General features: G+C 43.1%; 1 protein-coding gene across 1 annotated transcript in view; it reads left to right on the forward strand.

Moving 5' to 3' along the window:
• CCDC149 (coiled-coil domain containing 149) overlaps nucleotides 1-18,638 on the forward strand; it is a 97,120-nt gene that overhangs the window by 63,208 nt on the left and 15,274 nt on the right. The window contains exons 5-9 of the mRNA XM_065877810.1: nucleotides 4,674-4,790; nucleotides 5,596-5,768; nucleotides 6,483-6,555; nucleotides 7,964-8,048; nucleotides 10,280-10,424. Of these exons, the coding sequence (XP_065733882.1) occupies nucleotides 4,674-4,790; nucleotides 5,596-5,768; nucleotides 6,483-6,555; nucleotides 7,964-8,048; nucleotides 10,280-10,424 (593 nt within the window). The remainder of the gene's footprint in view (nucleotides 1-4,673; nucleotides 4,791-5,595; nucleotides 5,769-6,482; nucleotides 6,556-7,963; nucleotides 8,049-10,279; nucleotides 10,425-18,638) is intronic.

Here is an 18,638-nt window from a genome sequence, read left to right on the forward strand (position 1 = left end):
GCAGCCTACTCTGGGCCCCAACAGTTACAGCAGCCTTGGCCAGTAAAAAGCTGTACTGTTACTGTTGTATTCTTACAGTGAAGGATACTAAGACTCAGAGAAGTTCAGGCGTATACCTGAGATTGCACAGCTCTCAAACTTGGCCCCAGAACACCCCCCCGCCCCCTGGCAGATGGACTCCAGAGCCCATCAGCTGTCAGCTGGGAAGGCAAGAGAACTCTCCCTGGGGCTGCCATCCCTATTGCGATGGCCTCCTTGGGCCCCTTCAGCTGATTGAACTTGAGTGTCAGACCCAACCAGTGATCCAGCTTTTACCAACTTGGGCCTCACTTTTAAAAATAAGTGTTTCATCTAGTCCAGCCCTGAGATTTAATAGCCGATATTGTACGCACATTGAACACCAAATGATTGTTAACATGTTTATTGAAGCTTAACAGGCATCCAGTATATAAAAGATGACTCTCTTATATGGCTGTCAGACCTCAATAAACATGTTTAATAATTAATTGGCATTAAGCAAACATAATTGTGTGATTCTAAATTAAGTGTTCGGCGAAGCGTACTGTGAATGGAAAACCTCAGTGGTGTTTTATTACTTAAAGTTCAGGCTGTCAGTCTGGCTTTTCACATACGAGGAAAAGCGCCCCGCTTTCAAAGCCGTGTTGCAGACCTCCTGTTGCCTCATGCCAAAAGTGGCACAGGCCTTCTTGTTCCTAGACCCTTTCATCTGAGAAATGTTTCTTACTTGGTTAGCTGTTTGTCTTTCTGTGTATTCACCTGGGGTTCTGAAAGTCCTGAGCCAAGACTGTGATGTGAAAGATGTTTTCACATATCGGCTTTCAGGTAAATTAACCAGTTCTGACATAAACTCCGTTCCTCTCACAGTACAGCCGATTCTTGACATTTGCTATAGTTACATTCTCTAAAATCACTGCAAACACTGAATTAGGGAATATTGAACCATTGTTCCTAGGGGAAATAGGAGATTAGGTTCCTCTGAGCCTCTGGTCACAATATTTTTGTCACCTGATCAATACAGAACTGTTTTATATGTGTTTCTCTTTAAAGTCACCTTATTTAATTTATACTGTTGATTCTTTAACATTGAACTCACAGCCAACAGCACTGTAACTCGTGCCTGAAGGAAGCTCATCTAACACACGCGTTTTCTCTGTAAGGCGCATCATGGCCTCTCGTGCTCAGGAACACGAGACAATACTCCAGCACCGCACAGGAGGGCCATTCTAAATGGCAAAACACCAACAGAAAGCACAAAAATGTGAAAAAAAGTGGCACGAAAGAAACCATGAAAAGGACACTTGTTTACAGTATGAGCTAAAACAAGAAAGCAGAACATTGCCTTGTTCCACTTTAGCTGGGAACGTTCCTGTGGGATGCTTCCCAGTTTTTGCAACTCTGTGTTTATCTGCACATGTCCCCTCATGATGCAAAAGCACCATGAATGCTGATTTCGAGACTACAAATAAATTTGCATTAGGCAAGTATACAAATTCAGAATCCTTGAGCTCTGGAATGGGGATTCCATTAAGCATGGCCATCTGTGTACCTAAGTGCCGTATGTCCCCTGCTAGGCCTTTGTACAAGCTGTTCCACCTGCTTGGAACATTGTGTGCTCATCCTAATGATGCATTTGCTCATAGTAGATGCACAATAAATCTACGTCCAGTTCATCCAACTAGTTTTCAAATAAGGACCCCAAATATATGTCATTTGCAGGAATAAAGACACAGACCTACTAGAGAATGGACTTGAGGATATGGGGAGGGGGAAGGGAAAGCTGTGACAAAGCGAGAGAGAGGCATGGACATATATACACTACCAAACGAAAAGGTAGATAGCTAGTGGGAAGCAGCCACATAGCACAGGGAGATCAGCTCGGTGCTTTGTGACCGCCTGGAGGGGTGGGATAGGCAGGGTGGGAGGGAGGGAGACACAAGAGGGAAGAGACATGGGAACACATGTATATGTATAACTGATTCACTTTGTTATAAAACAGAAACTAACACACCATTGTAAAGCAATTATACTCCAATAAAGATGTAAAATATATATATATATGTCATTTGAAAATGCTCTTTACTTTTCAGTAGTCATCATTTCCTGCACAGTTCATTGCTGTTATTTATTATTCCTATATAGTTAATATTCTACCTTGGCTTTTAACTTTCTCACCTGCCCCTAAATCCTTAGGGACTTGAAAAATAAAGCCATTCTCTCTATTGGCAACAAATCCCTTAGGATCCACGCAGGAACGAGGGAGAGCATACCCCAGCAGGGATTCCTGGATGGGTTGGATCTGTGTGGCAGCAAAAAACTGTCCCCAGGATTTCATCCATATATGAAGCCCATCTTCACACACCCTACAGGGAGGTGGAGGAATCAGTCTTGCGACCTCTTTTGAAGAAGCATCAGGAAGCAGTGCTGTAAAGTCAAAAAAGCACTTTTTAATGGCCACCTGCTTGGCACTGAAGGGCATGTAGGGGATGCTCTGGGACCACTGGACCTTCCTGGAGTCTCTAACATAGTTTCCATCATGGCCCTACTGGAAAGTTTGGAGCTACACATGGAGCTCAGCCCCAGAGACTGGGAAAGCCAAGGGTTCTGCAGGGATGCTTTGGAAAATTACATTTTAGGACTAGAATTTAGTTCCTAGGGATTTTAAAAAATTTTAAAAGTACGTTATGAAAGTCATGTCTACTTATTTTCAAAGTTAGAAAACGAAGAACAGATAGCATACACAGTCTTGCATCACCTAAACTTACACATTTAAGGGTTTTAGTGTATTTGGTAATTTTTTTCTTTTGTATGTGGGTTCTTAGTATAATTTCAATCATACTGCATATTTTGTTTTCGGCTGTGCCGCACGTCATGTGGGATCTTAGTTCCCTGACCAGTGATCAAACCCATGCCCCCTGCACCCCCTGTATTGGAAACTCGGAGTCTTAACCACTGGACTGCCAGGAAAGTGCCTTAATTTAAACATTTTTTTAAAATATTTATTTATTTATTTTCTGGTCGCACTGTGTGGCTTGTGGGATCTTAGTTCCCTGACCAGGGATTGAACCCAGGCCCCCAGCTGTGGAAGCATGGAGTCTTAACCACTGGACTGGCAGAGAAGTCCCCAAACTGCGTGTTCAAGTTAGTTTTCTGCTTTTTTTCCCACTTAGTGTGGCAGCAGCCGCATGTCCATGGTACTACATAGTTCACATCAACCTCATTTTAAACGGCTGGAAACTTGCTGTTTGATTGATTGATCAAACAATCAATCAGTTGATTGATTGCATTATCATTTGCTAGCCATTCCACTATTGTTGGACATTGTTTCTATTGTTTTTTTACTCTTTCTATAAATAACAGCACAGTCTACTTTTTTCTTTTTTCCTAAAGCTAGTCCATGTCTGGGATTATTCTTAGCCCAGATTATCAGAAGTAGAGTTACTGGATCATTGGATAGAGACTTTTTTTTTTTTTTTTTGCTTTTTAAAACTTTATTTCAACATAACTATGGGTACAGAAGTACACTCATATGGGTTAATAGAATGCAATTTAACTTATACTACACAATTTGGACCAAAAACCTGGTACATGGTTTGCTTCAAAAAAAAAAAATGGGATTTGCAATCTGGTTTATTTTTCATCTATTACAAATGTATATATATATATATATATATATATATATATATATATATATATATATATAAAGATCCTCCATCAAATGCTGCTACAGCAAACAGCAAGAACCTAGAGAAATTAACGTTTGGTTTGTCTCTGAAAAGTAACAGGTATTGCACTATAAAACTACAAAACTGGAGCAACAAAAACATTGTAATGTTTCAGTGCCAGTTCACAGAGTTCAGTAACTAATGGCTGTTGATGAGGGTGAGGAGAGCCTATGTATACATGTGAAAATATAAAAGGTATCCGATCTAGTTAATATTGCATGTAGATCCCGAATCTCCTCAAACCAAGATTCAGATAATTTCTTAAATCTGAATTAACACTATCAGTCCAGTTCATCTGCTGAGGTCAGAAAGGAAACTCTGCACAGTAGCTGTTTTCCTGAGTTGTGCAAAAAAAGAAAATTAAGTTTCTTCCCCAGCGTTTAAGTCCGGAACTACAGCAAAGTATTTCATCCATTGTCAACATTCATGGGGTGAGAGGCGATGAGGTTACTTAGGCTTAAATCTGAATTAGCACTGAGATGCAAGAGTCAGATAGGGACATTTTTAAGGCTCTTGATAGCATAGCCTAATTGTTAAGAATGTGGGAGCATGCCCATCTTAGCAGATACTTTACAACATTGTGTTATCATTTTTTAATCTTTGCTAAATTTAAAAGAGACACAGAGTTTTTTTCCCTCACTATGGCAGGGCTAAACAGGCTATCCCCCTTCAGATGCCCAGGCCTGTGTTCCCGTTAGCCTTATAGGTGTATGTGTGCACACATGTGTCTGTACATACAATATGGATTTAAAAATTTTTTTAAATTAATATTGGCAAGAAATTTCTTTGTCTTGTGCCTTTCTCCAGTATTTCTTGGAAAATCTTAACTTCCAACACTTTCTGCCTAGTATGCTTGGGGTTTCGTTTGGATCTATTCATTTTAACTCTCTCTCCCTCTCTCTCTTCTTTTTCTACCAATGGAAAATGCAGCTCTTGAGAATGACAATTGCCAAACAGAGGCTGGGAGACGAAGAAATCGGCGTGCGGCACTTTGCAGCCCATGAACGTGAAGATTTGGTTCAGCAGCTGGAGAGAGCAAGGGAACAGGTTATCGCCAACATCTGTTATGAGTGGGGGATATGTTTGCACAGCTGAGCGTGACACAGAGAAGAGTAGACTGTGCCCCAGTTTCTCAGAGACTGTGGGGTTCTTGGAACGCGATTAGAGGAGGAAGGAAGATGCAGTTTGAATGCATTTACTGCTAGGTTCCCAAGCAGCCTTTTGCATTTCTGTCTTCCAGCAGGTCTGCTCTCTTACTTTGGGTGCCATTGTTCTGAACACAACAAGAAACCTCCCCCGTAACCAGGATAGACAGGGAGAGAACAAACATGACAGACTGGCCTTAATTTGCAAGTTTCCACTGAAATGCTGAGTGGATGCTTTTTAGGCAAAATCTCAACGGGTATCGAGCCCTAGTTAGGGAACAGCTTAGAGAGCCTAGACTTCGTTTTTCTCCTCTCACTAATTGGTTTTGAAGAGCAGAACATGATTTCTGGGCCTAGAGTGGTTTGAAAAAGTATGTATTTGTAAGACACTGGCTGTTGTTCCCAATATCTCGATTTGCCCTCTCCGAGCCCCTGGCTTTAGGGCAGGCTGCAGTTGGTAAGTGATCAGTTCTGTGTTTCCAAGCTGCTGCAATCCATCTCATCTTGGATATAGTAAGTATCTGGCCAGAAGTTGTTCCTTGCTTTTAGCTTTTATCATATTCCGATGTGTGGCACTTACGGTTTTATAGCAGACACTGGTATTAATAAGCTCTCTAAAAGTCAGTCAGCCAAGTGGAAGGCTCGTCTCTAACCATAAAGCTGATGCCTGCAGAATACCTTGAGTAAGGGCACTTCTTTGGTTTCAGATTGAGTCTCTGGAGCATGACCTGCAGGCCTCTATGGACGAGCTTCAGGATGTTAAAGAAGAGCGGTCTTCCTACCAGGACAAAGTCGAGAGGCTCAACCAGGAGCTAAATCACATCCTGAGCGGCCATGAAAACCGAATCATTGACGTGGATGCCCTGTGTATGGAGAACAGGTAAGTGACCAGTCCCAGGCCCGCACTGGGGTAGGATGCTGGCTCTCCACTTGCCTGCAGGCTGGGAGTTATTTGCAGCCCTATTTACATTTAAGAAAACAGCCTCACAGTGAAAGGAAAGTCTCAACCCTAAAACAATGACATTAATGTCACACGTCAGTTGTGGCAGTAAGAAAAGAAGAACCACGTGCTTACATGCCTACATCCATACCCTCTTTCCCCCTGCCCTCCCCGGTTGGGTGAGAAGGGTAGGGAACCAGTGAAAGCTGCTTATTATTGCTATCAAGAAGACAGAAAAGAATAAAAAAATAAATTGAGAAATTCCCTGAGCTGTCTCTTTTCCCAGAGGCAAATTTCAGTGTGTGTAATGTGACTAACTTAATGCTGTGTCTGGTATTGCCTCTTGCTGCCTTGCTTCCCAGTGGGATCATCTTCATGAGAATTATGTGAAAACTGTGTTGATATCCCTTCGGGGATCTCGGCAGAGGGCTGTCCTAAAATGAGGTTTCAGTGATCTGGGCGTACTTGACCTTGATCACCTCCATTTAAGAAGAGGTCACCAAGGGGCACTTTTTCTGCTTTCGGTGGTGGGAAGGCACTGTACGTAAAAGGTGGCTCTTTGGGTGTGTGGTTTTCTTTTTATCCTCTCCTACTTGAGTGTATGTTTTTTATTTTGCCTCCAAACTCTTCCTAGTTGTATATATTCTTTTTCAGGTACCTTCAAGAGAGATTAAAGCAACTTCATGAAGAGGTCAACCTCTTGAAATCTAACATTGCCAAATACAAGGTAGAAAATCATGATGGTGACGGTGATGATTCACTATTGTACATCTAAGTGTCATTCTATTTTAATTCCCTTTTATGTGCCAAAGATACTCTAGTGCTTGCCTGCCCTCCCAGATAGTTCAATAAGAGCTTTAACTGAGGAACCAGTACGAATTAAACCCCAAACGGCAAACACAACAAAAACAGGTTTTGCAAGAGCTGCTTCTGTTATCTGGACAGGGCACACTGAGACCACCAGAATCTGGATGTGACCACTATACAGCCTCGGTCTATATTAAATTAGGTTTCCTATCCAGCTTTTCTATAAAGTGTTCTGTCATCAGATGTTCTTTGTCTCCTAATCATCCATAAGAAAATGATTTCTGAGCAATGAAGAAACAAAGATTGGGAAATCACAATCTAAACGATAATGTTCACGTCACACTAAAAGGACAGAATGTTTAAATTCTCCCCACTGTTATTTAGTCTAATTCCAGTGCCATTCGTTAGATAATATGTTTCTGCAGATGTTAGTTGTAAGTGTTATAATTAGCAAAATCTCCTGGGTTTCTCTGCTTTGAAAATAGATTGATTTCTCTTCCTGAGGGTGAAGTTTTGCAGCCGTCTCTGTGCTGGGGCAGCCATCTCATATTCCTGGCTTTTGACGTTCACTTTTTTCTCAGAAGTCTCCATGCTGTTCCTCCTTTTACAATCTGGGGCGGGGGGGCCCCACTTGAGTTTACACCCATCTATATATACACACACAGCCAAAGAAGAATACAGCTCTTAAAGTTGTATAATTAATACATAATTTAAAAAATGTGTATATGCATTCACTTAACAACATTTATTCAGTTCTTCTATGTGCCAAGCACTGGCTGTGTAGCACATATCAATTTTAATGTAACGTTCTGTTCTAGGAATGACACATATGCACTTCCTTAACCTTGAGTCCATGGCAGATTTCATTAATCAATCATGGCTTTTTCTTCCAGTCCAGCCACAGAAACCTTCCAGACACCACTAATGATCTTTTGGCATTGCTCCATGAAAGTAAACCTAGTCTCCATCTCATGTCTGTTTGGAAGGGGTTTCCATAACTAGTGACTTCACACATTAGACTGAGATCTTGCTTCAGATTTGATTTAATTTAACGAATATGCATTGAGTACCTTCTATATATAGGAGGATATAATTGCTGTAATTCTGCTGGGCACCAACTTAAAAAGAAAAAAACAAAACTCTTTACCAGGTCCATAAAAATCATAACTCTCTGGCAGGGACTCTGAATTTTAAAAGTTGGGCTAGCATTTGGAGTTTGTAAAGAGTTCTTGTGTGCTGGATGGGAGGATGCATCTACCGGAATTAGGTATTTTTCCATTATTGGCTTTTCTGACAGAGGTTTTTGTTTTCTCCCAATGCTGCTTTAGAATGCTCTTGAGAGACGGAAAAACTCAAAAGGCCAGGGTAAATCCAGCAGCAGTGCTCTGACTGGAGTCCTGTCTGCAAAGCAAGGTAGGGGTCATTTTCTGGGAGGGACCACCTATGATCACAGAATGCTAGCACTGTGGGTCCACATCTCGTTTTTTGAATTGGGAATGGAAGTGATCCTTAGAGCAGTCACCCCCAAACTCCCACCTGCATCAGGATTGCCTGGAGGGCTTATTAACACACAGATTACTGGGTCCCACCTCAAGAGTTTCTGATTTACTAGGTCTAGGGTGAGCCCGGAGAATATGCATTTCTAAAACGTTCCCAGATAATGCTGATGCTGGTTCGGGGACCCTGCTTTGAGAGCCGCTGCCTTAGAGGTCTCTCTAATGACTGGACCCCATTTGCATCTATTCCCCTAACTATGCTCCTCTTTCCAGAATGTTTTCCCTTCTGTAATCACCCGGTTAGCATCTCCAAGTGTCCGTTCCATCCTCATTGAGTTTCTCCTTTTCCTGGCCTCTATGATCAGACTAGAAAAGTCTCACAGCTGCTGAAGTCATTTTACCATGGCACATGTGCCTTTTTCAAAGAAGCTTTTATTTATTTTTATTTTTTATTTTTTTTGCGGTACGCAGGCCTCTCACTGCTGTGGCCTCTCCCGTTGCGGAGCACAGGCTCCAGACGCGCAGGCTCAGCGGCCATGGCTCACGGGCCCAGCCGCTCCGCGGCATGTGGGATCTTCCCAGACCGGGGCACGAACCCGTGTCCCCTGCATCGGCAGGCGGACTCCCAACCACTGCGCCACCAGGGAAGCTCTAAAGAAGCTTTTATTGATTGCAATTTTGTTCCTCCTTCTTGTCGATTCCAATGAAAAATAATGATCTTCCAGGAACAGTCAGGGGAAATAAATAGCAGAGAGCTTGCTTCTGACACTTAATATTTGGGAATTCAGTTCTAACCATGATCCTCAAGTGGACCGTGCTGGACTGGCCTGTTTTGGGCTCGTTGGCAGTGCAGACCAGCAAGGATCACGTGGCAGTCCTCATCAGAGCTACGGGGGATTAAAAGAAAATGGTGAATCTCCAGACTACCTAATAATCAAGGCACTTTTCCGAGCAACTTCTTTTTTTTTTTTTTCACTCAACTAGAAAAGGACACCCTCTATACAAACGTGAAGTAGCCCATCTAAGTATAGCTCTGGATATCCTTGATAGCCTTTGAATGTTGGATGTTTGAATGTTGAGACCCAGTCCTGTCACCGACCTGGGGAATGCTAGCCACACTCAAACACGCTGGCAGAGCCGTCAACCAGGCACAACCTTTCTAGAGAACCATTTGGTTCTCTGTTATAAAAAGCCTTAAACTGGTCCCCTTTGAGCCAACAAGAAATGATTACAGACATATGCGAGCATTTTGCCTCAAGAAAGTTCTTCCTACGTTAGTTATAATAAAAAAACATTGGAAACAACGTAATTGTCCAGGAGTAATTAAATAAATTACTGTAGATCTATGCATGGACTACTAAGCGGCCGTTACATTTTATATTTTAGTAGATATTCATGATGAGACATAAGGTTAAGTGAAAAAAGCAGAGCTTTTTCCCATTTTTGGAGAGAAATGTGTGAATTTGTGTGTCTACATATAGGCATATAGGAAATGGTGTTCAAAGATATATAATGAGAGATTTATATTATTTCTTCTTTTTTCTGTCTCATAGGAATACAAGTGGTTGTGGTCTTTTGGGGTTATCTCTTAGTTTCTAAAAACATGCATATACAAAATATATCTTGTGTTCTAAATAATCTCCTACATTATCTTACCACCCACCAAGGGCACTGTGGGAAGCTGTGATATAAAGCGAGGAGCTCAGGACTAGAGTCATTTGCATTTGCATTGCTGTGTGACCTTCAGCTAATGTTTTTAATCCATCAGCACCTTGCTTTTCTGTCCATGAAATGGGAATAAATAACATTTTCCATGTTCTTTTTAAAATTTGAAGCCTCAAATGAGTTAGTCAGCGTGAGTGTTTCAAAAGCATAAAATACTGGACAAATGCAAAAAATTATTATCCTTTAAATAAAAGGTGTTGCTAAAAGTCCATGAGTACTTCCTCCTTTCTGTTTAACCCTCACACTAAATTTTATTTTTTTTCACTTTTGACACTTGAAGTGGACTCTTCAATTACAACACAGTAGCGTGTGGAAGCCGGGAACTGATCCCAGCTTCATTATCCAGGAAGAACTGACATTGGTTTGCATTCCAACGTTCCAGAAGGATTTAAGACTGAGTTGTAAATTTTATATCCCACCCAGTTCAGGATCTGTTATCTGAGGATCACGGGTGCAGCCTCCCAGCCACTCCACAGTCCATTTCTGATCTGAAATCTCTGGCAACAGCCCTGTTGGAGACAATCCATGAGAAAAACATGGTGATCCAGCACCAGAGGCAGACCAACAAGTAGGTGGCTGGACCCTGGGGTGCAGGGTGGGGTGCAGGAGATATGTGAGACAATGACTCTCAGCAGTGGGTGGCAACCAGGTGGTGGGCCTGCCGGCCTTAAGGGAAGAAGAGCCCTTAAATCTGGAGGGAAACTTATTGAGCTAGAACTGTGCTTCTGCATTATGATAGCATCTTGGCTCTCAGCTGGAACCAACATGGAAATAATACCGGTTCTTGCTTATTGGATGCTTACTCTGAGCCATTCACAGAGTAGTGCATATTACCTGGCTGATTTTGATGGTATGCTTGCCCGGGGGAACTTAATCTACTCTCCTCCACATCTTCTCTAGGGGAGGCACCTCCTCGTGCCATTTTAACCTCACAGCACAGCTTACTTGGGCTCTGAATAGCAGGAACACCCAAACATCAACTCTCAGGCAGCTGGGCCTAGAAGAGTCTCGTGCCACTTTTCCAGATCAGCAAAAAAGATGGTGAAAAGAAACAATAATTAAAACAGAATGTCTTATTTGGTTGCTATAAATATGTTGACTGTGTTGGGCAAAATCAAGCAAGTTAAAGTAGCAGGTCAGGACAACAGAAGCAAAATTGGAAGAGTTCAGAGAACGGTGAATAAACAATAAACTAAAGCAAAACACATTGCAAACAGGGCCAGCTTTGAGGACCAGAGACTCATGCAGTCACACATGGCCCAGTGCCCAGAAGGTCCCTGCACTTGGTCTAATCAATGCTTTGCGTCACCATCTCGAAAATCTTAATCTTTTTTTGAATAAGGGGGCCCTGAGTTTTCATTTTGCTCTGACCTCTGCCAATTACGTAGCTGGTCCTGCTTATAAGACCTACATGTGGAAGCAAAATGTAAGCGTGGAATACAGGAGCAAGTGCCCAAGGCTGGGCTTCCAGCACGAACAGGGAGGGGTCAGGGAATCGGGGGCCTGGCGAGGCGGGGTGCAAGGAGAGAGGCAACTGGAAAATGATGGAGAGTATTGTAAAAACAAAATAACAAAAAGAGAGGCCGGGAGTAAAGGGAAGATTGAGCAGGAGATTAAGATATATATATAAAAGAAGGCAGAGAGCAGTGGAGGGAGTCTGGGCAATCTCAAAGGGATGACAGGGGTAATTTATTGACAGAAGAAGTTCTAAAAATTCCTTTGAAAGAAATCTTAATCAAGGACTGAAACAGCCAGATGCCAAAATGGAGATATGCCTCTGGGGGAGGACGAAGAAACGGGAGTCTCCCCAGAATAGGTACCAGGTCTGTTTTATTCAGGTAGACTCCCCTGCCCCCGGCAGTGTCCCCAGGAGCCTTCTCTGTCCTCACCAGCTCCCTATAAGGCACCCACTGGGGCTCTTTCAAACCTCCTCAGGTCTTCTAAACCCTAGTCTGTTCCCAGCAGGTGACCTCAGCTCCTCTTTTACTGAGAAAACCAAACCTGCCTATCCTGAGCCACAAGGCTTGCTGCTCCCGCCAAAGCAATGTCTTCCATCCTATCCCTCCAGTCTCCGGGAAGCACACCAACACACTGTCCTGTTGGTCCACACCGTCCTCCCTCCTTTGGGTCCCAGCTCTCCTGTGACCTCCTCTTTCAACCTCTTCAACTTCTGCCCCTCGTCCTGCTTCTGCATCTTCACCCAGAAACCTCCCAGGTCTTCCTGAACCCCCCAAAGGGTTCCCGTGAGCTCCACTCACCTCCAATCTTTGTGAACAAGAGGCCACCTCTACTTCTTCAATAGCCACCCCCTCAAAGTGTGTTCTGGGGGGCACCTGTGTTAGAATTACCTGGAGGGGGTGCTTGTTTAGAAATGCAGATTTAGAGGGGTTTCTGGAGGGAATATCAGGATTCTGGATTTTAGCAAAGCCCCCAGTGATGCCACTGGGCAGGAACAAAAGATCACCTCGCTTCAACACCTCCCAAGACCTCTTGTGAATTTCCCATAGCAATCTTCCTTTGGAGATCACCAGTACCCCCAAACCCCACTTTCTCACCCTCATTGAATCACTCAGATTCAACGAGTCTAGAGTCTGGAGCATCCATCCCTTAGTACATTTTAAATACTTTGAAATGCTTGTGCCCTTTGACCCAGAGGGTCCGCTTCTAGGAATTTATCCTAAAGAAAAAAAATCAGAATGGTGCCCTAGATTTATACATAAGGTGGTTCACTGTGGATTCATTTATAAGAGTGAAAAAAACGGAAACAACCCAAGTATTTTTAAATTGGAGAATGGTTAAGATTACCGTAAATCCATAAGGCACAATACCATGCAGCCATTTAAAGCGTGATTTGAAGAATATTTAACGTGCTCTGCTCTGCTCTGCTAATACCTAGGTTTGACCAACTTCCACTTGACTCAGGTTGAAGCTGTCCCAGGGCCAGTATGTTTGTCCACTTTGGTCACTGTTCTCTCCCAGTATGTCGGATAGTGCTGGGCCCACACTAGGTGCTTGTGATTACTTGATGAATGGATGATTGAATGTCCTCTAACCCTTTGTTCCTGTTCCCTTAACACTCACATGCAAACAGGCAGTAATTTTTATGGTTTTCATGCATTCATTCACTTATTCAGTATATATTTCCTGAGTGCTTGCCAAGGTCCTTCAGTGTACATCTCCTACCTGCCCCTTCTTCTTCCTTCCTACCAGACCATTACCTTGTCCTTGGGAAGATCCTCCCATCAACCCTCCATCCTCAGACCCCAGCTCACCTCCTCCACTGCTTGCCCGGCCACACTCAGACCCAACTGCCAGCTACAGTGCCGATCACGACACAAGCCTCCACTGAAAAGCCCAGCTGAGTCCCACCGCCTGCCAAACTCAGTATCCCCAAGCTGCTGGCCTGACACTCCCGCCTCTTGTGACAGATTGATTTCCTTATATGTTCCTCCCATACTCCACTGCAACCACACACATCCCCAGGTGCCATGGGCTCTCGCCCTCTGTTGAGAGAGACAGACATTTTCATTTTGCTGGCTTTATTTTTTTAATGTACCTTTCCATTTTTAACTACTATTTAATAATTTTGAACCATCTGTTGATTTACATTTTAAAAGGTTGAGCAACAATATATCTCCAAACTACTTTTATCTCTCAGCCACCCGATTCCCCTGCCTGGAAGAAACCACCATTCCTCCTTTTTTATGTATCCTCTCCAAGGATGCATATATAAGCAAACGCATAGTACATTTATATAGACACACATAAATGCTCATATATATTTATATAGACATAGATTTTCTTTTTTTTTTTTAGTTTTTTTTTTACAAATGGCAGCTAGTATTCATCAGAAAAAGTTTTTTTCACTGTCTTCCACCTTGCTTTCTTCTCTCATAACAATAGATCTTGAAGATTGCCTCATATCAGTACATAAAGTACCTAATGTGCCATTTTTAATCCTTCGAGGGTCTTAAGTTTCACACTTTCAATAAATGTTTTATTTGGGGGTATGGAAAGAAACGAATTATACAACAGATGGAGTGAGGGCTAAGAATAAAATGTGCATTTGATCTGCTTGCTGTTGTCCCCCGTGATTTAGCCTTTTGTACCTAAGATTTAAAAATAGCTTTGTTTGTCTGGAGCATTAGAAGTAGGAATACAGGTGCTCTGTTCTGTAACATTGTGCTCCCCCTGCTGCTTCTTCACTGCCTGGCACACCCCCCCCTACCCCCCTACCCCCCACCCCCCGACACTGAGAAGGCCCAGTGGGAGCCATCTTGAAGAACTGATGAATAAACCTAGGACTTTATATTTTGAGAGGAAGTTCAATTAATAAGCATTTTGCTTGAGGGACTTCTTGTGAGTTTGCAGTTGTCTAGCTATGGTTAAAGAAGGGGCGGGGTTCACGTGTCTTAGAAACAGGTGGCAAAGCATTAATGAAGAGACAGACGTTAAGAGTTATGTCTCACAGCACACCACCTTTGGTCCTCCAGCCCTTCCCAGCAAGCCATCACTCTGCCAGTGCTGGGGTGTTAGCCGTGGTGGTTAGTACGTGAGGATACGCTGGCCTTTCGCTACCCTCTGTGCTTTGCCTAAAACTCTTCACTGCTCTCCCCACTCCCTGGCCAGTGGTAGTTCAAGGTAGTGGTAGTGGTGGCCAGTGGTAGTTCAAGACCTTGGAAGTTCAAGGTCTCGGAAGCAGCGGGAGCTGTCGGGGATCAGAGCAGAGATTCAAAAGAAGGTCCCGTGGGATGGAGGTGGGGGGCACAGTTCTCTCCAGTCTGTGGCGGGCCACGGCCACCTCTTCCTCTTTGGGATCGGGCTCCCCCCAGGACCCTCACTCAGAGATTCTTGCTTGCTGTGTTGTCCAGAGAGCAAGGACAGCGGCACAGTGGTGGCCGGCTCCTGGGTTCGTTCTGTCTTTGCAGATTTCCTGTGATGTTGCTATCATCAGAAACTACTACTGAAAACCTCTCTAGAAGCCTGGCATCTGGAGGATTTTTCTAGACTACTGGGTAGACATATGCTGAAATCTCTCCTATCCTAAAACAAGCCACCGCTAAATAAAAACTTTATTTTAAAATCTCTCCCGTCCTACCAAAAAAAAAAAAAAAACCTCTCTCAAGCCTGTTTATGCCTCAGGCTACTGCCCTGGCTGTCTCCTTGGATTCCCTGCTGAACTACTTGAAGAGTCATCTATATTCACTGCTTCAACCTTCTCATAGGCAACTTTTCCCACCCCTGTCACTTGGACTCTGGATTTCACCCCTTCCTCTGTCTTGTAACAGCTCTCTCAAGGGTGGGGCATGTCTTCTTAGTGGCCTTTTTCATCCTGTGTGACCACCTTCTAGAATAAGACGATACTGACCATGCTGCCCCACCGGGAACCTTCTCTCCCCTTCCCCACATGCCCCTGGCACTCCTTTCCCCTCTCCACCTGTGCTTCTCTGGTCCTTTCTCACCTTCCGCGGGTGGTGCTCTGGCCCTCCGTTCTTCTGACATCTCACATTCTGCTGGGGAGCAGACCCACCCCCAGCGTACACTCTCATCTTCGCTCTCCCAGATCCTCCTGTCTCCCAGTTGTGCAACTGTCTACCCCGATCTCCCGTAGGCACCTCCAACTTCTCATCTTCCTCCGTATTATTACTCCATCCCTTTGGCTTCCCTGCATCCCCTCTGCCTCCTTTGAGCCATCGTCATCACCGCCCAGTACGACACTCTCCTAACTGGTCTTTCTGCTTCCACTCATCCTCCTTCCAGTTCATTCTCAACCCCACATCAAAACCAGTTTTCTTAAACTTCCTTATGCTGCTTCTCTGCTTACAACCCTTCAATATCTCCTTGTGGCCAATGAATAAAAGTCTCGCCATTCTCCATATGGCAACAAGATCATTCATGATCTCGGTCCCTACAAGCTGCTCTGGATTCATCTTTCATTTAATCTTCACAGTCCTCTCCACAGTTCTGCTGAAGGACTTGTGTATTTCCAGGCTTGGGTTTTGATTCGGGACCCTCCACTTACCAGCTGTGTCACCCAGGGCAAGTTAGTTGGCCTCTAATAAACGTAATAAGAGCTACCTCATCTATTGTCACAAGGGGCTAAGGGAGATAATATTTGTGCAAGGCTTAGAGTAATACCTGGTACAGAACAAGTGATTAAATAACTATCAGCTGTTGTTGAAGCCTTCCACTGGTACTGTACTTGTGTATGTCTGTTTGTGTGCATCTGTCTGTCTCCCACCAGAATTTTAGTCCCTAAATGCAGGGACAGGGTCTGCTTCTCTTCAGTGTCCCCTACAGCCTCAGTAGTTGTTGGATTGGTTGAACTTCATCGAACAGACCCTGTTTGTACTTCTACTTTCTCCATCTATGAATACTGCCAGCTATTGAGACTCAGATAACCCCCTTCTCTCTGTGGGCTGCATCACACCACGTTCCGTGGACCACCTGCCATATCTGTTCAGTGTGAGGCCAGTTAGAAGACTCTCTATCATTTGAAGTATCTTGGGTTATATTTTGCAAGTCCAGCTATGGCTGCATCCATATGTCAGTTATGAACGGTTTTAAAGAGAACTTGCTTTAGGTGTGAGAATGCTGGTTTTCTAGTGCCATTAGGGGGTTATTGGTTAAGAGCATGTACTTGGGAGGCAGACTGAGGTATAGGTTAAAAATCCAGCCTCATCACCAGCTGAGTCCTACATGAGGTTTTGGTTAAGTTAACTAACTCCCCTGCCTCTGTTTTCTAATGGGAGGAGTCGAGTGTGGTGGGTGAGAACACTGGGGGTTGGGAAAAGACACAGCTCCGAGATGAACTGTGTGTCCTTGGACAAGTTGCTTAACCTCTCTGTTTGTTAGAGTTCACACGTGTAAAAGGAGGATAAAAATACAGTCAACGCTGCAGAGTTTTTGCCAGGTCAGATAAAAAAATGCATATTTAGTAGGTGTTTGGCATAGGCTCTGACTCAGACCTGGGACTCAGGAAAGATTAGTTGCTATTTGTGTTAACTGAGTTAGTGTAGTTGTTATTGTTATTGATGGCATTATTGTTACTATTACTACTACCACAACTTCTGCTGGGTCCATTTTATCACCTCCAGCCCTGCATCAGATGCTTATGTCAGGCTAAAGAAGAAAGCAGTCAGCCCTGACAAACTTAGGCAGAGTCCCTGAGAATAGGTTGTTAGGGACCCCAGCAAATTCACCTCAGTGCATTTCTGGGAGACATGGCTGCGTTATCCAGGACCATCAGAAAAAATGCAGCCAAATGTCTCTGCACCACGCCTTTGAACATTGCCCTGACGGCATCCTTCATTGTCCACAGAAGAGTTAAGCCTTTTCTTTTGTTTCCAAGAGGCAGCCACATACAGATGATCTGATCTCGCTACGAAGCAGGCATCAACTTGAACACTGCTGTGATTGCATCTCAAACCCATCAGCTGGTGAAAAGGGAGCTCGGATCAGAGGGTCTGAGCAAAATATTGAAAGTGAGATTACGAAAAGAGGTGTTTATTGAGGGGTCAGAGACATGAAAGCAGAATAGACCCAACACATAGAGTGAAAATTGAAAGTAATTGATAACTATGGAGAATTTAAGACTTAAGGAAAAGAAGAAAAGAAAACTCTAAGTACCTAGATGAACAAAACCACGTAGAGTCATGTCAAAGAGTTTTCTGTGAACTCAAAGGGAATATTAATTAAGACGCCGCAAGTGAATTCAGGTAAAATAAGGATGAATTCAAAGCCACATATATATGTGGAGATATATACATATTCATGTCTCGGTATGTATGTGGGTGTGTGCAGCTATGTCTGGAATATAAAGAGAGGTAGAAGAACAATTCTGGTGTTCTGGTTTCTCCTGCTGAAAGGATTTGAAACTTGGCTATTAAGGTGATTTCTACATCATTTTAGCACAGCAATGCCAAGAAAATCCGCCAAAGATAAAGACTGGTTTTTCAATTTCCGGGCCAATGGAAAATGATTGAAGTTTTAGATGACTATCAAATCATTTCCCAACTATATTTAATTTTGTGTAGAGTGAAGGAGGGAAAATATATGCCCACATTTATGTCTTTCCGTGCATATAGACAAAGTTTGGCTTCCAAGTAAACAGCGTAATCTGTTCAAATACACATTCTAGATCTTATACATCACAGTGAGTCAGAATGGGCACTTTGGAAGGCAGTGTAATTATTCTAGTGATTCTGTAATTTCTGAAAAGTTTTTGATATGCCTATTTTTAAATTCTCTCTGGAGATCATTACAAGCCATGAAAAAAAGGAAAGCATTTATTTAATCAAATATATTTATTGAGCACCTACCATCTACCAGACATTATGCTAGATATCAAGGATATGGACATCTGTAAGCCATAGTTTAGGTCTAAGAAGGCAGATCTTATTATTTTATTACCTCTAAGTAACATTACCAAGCATGTTCTTTCATATTATTTGTTAGACTTGGTTGTTTCTGAAACTCAGATCCACCCTCAAAGAATCAGGGTGTGATACTTGTAAGAGTATTCAAAATTAAGTGTCATCTTTAGCATTGAGCAAATAGAAACGATGTAAGATGTCTGGGCAATGGTCGAATCATTGTTTGGCTGTGCAGCTACCTTTGTGTGAGAAGATTCACTTGAATGGCAACATTTCAGTAATTTTTAAATCATTTTTAATTGTTCACTTTATATTTTCATATGTACTTCCAATAGAGTATGTGTGTGTGTAGCAAACACACACACACACAGTTTTTAGCATATGTCTAAGTCTCAAAACATGTTGTC

Source organism: Phocoena phocoena, chromosome 5 (assembly GCF_963924675.1).
Source record: "Phocoena phocoena chromosome 5, mPhoPho1.1, whole genome shotgun sequence".
NCBI lineage: Eukaryota > Metazoa > Chordata > Mammalia > Artiodactyla > Phocoenidae > Phocoena > Phocoena phocoena.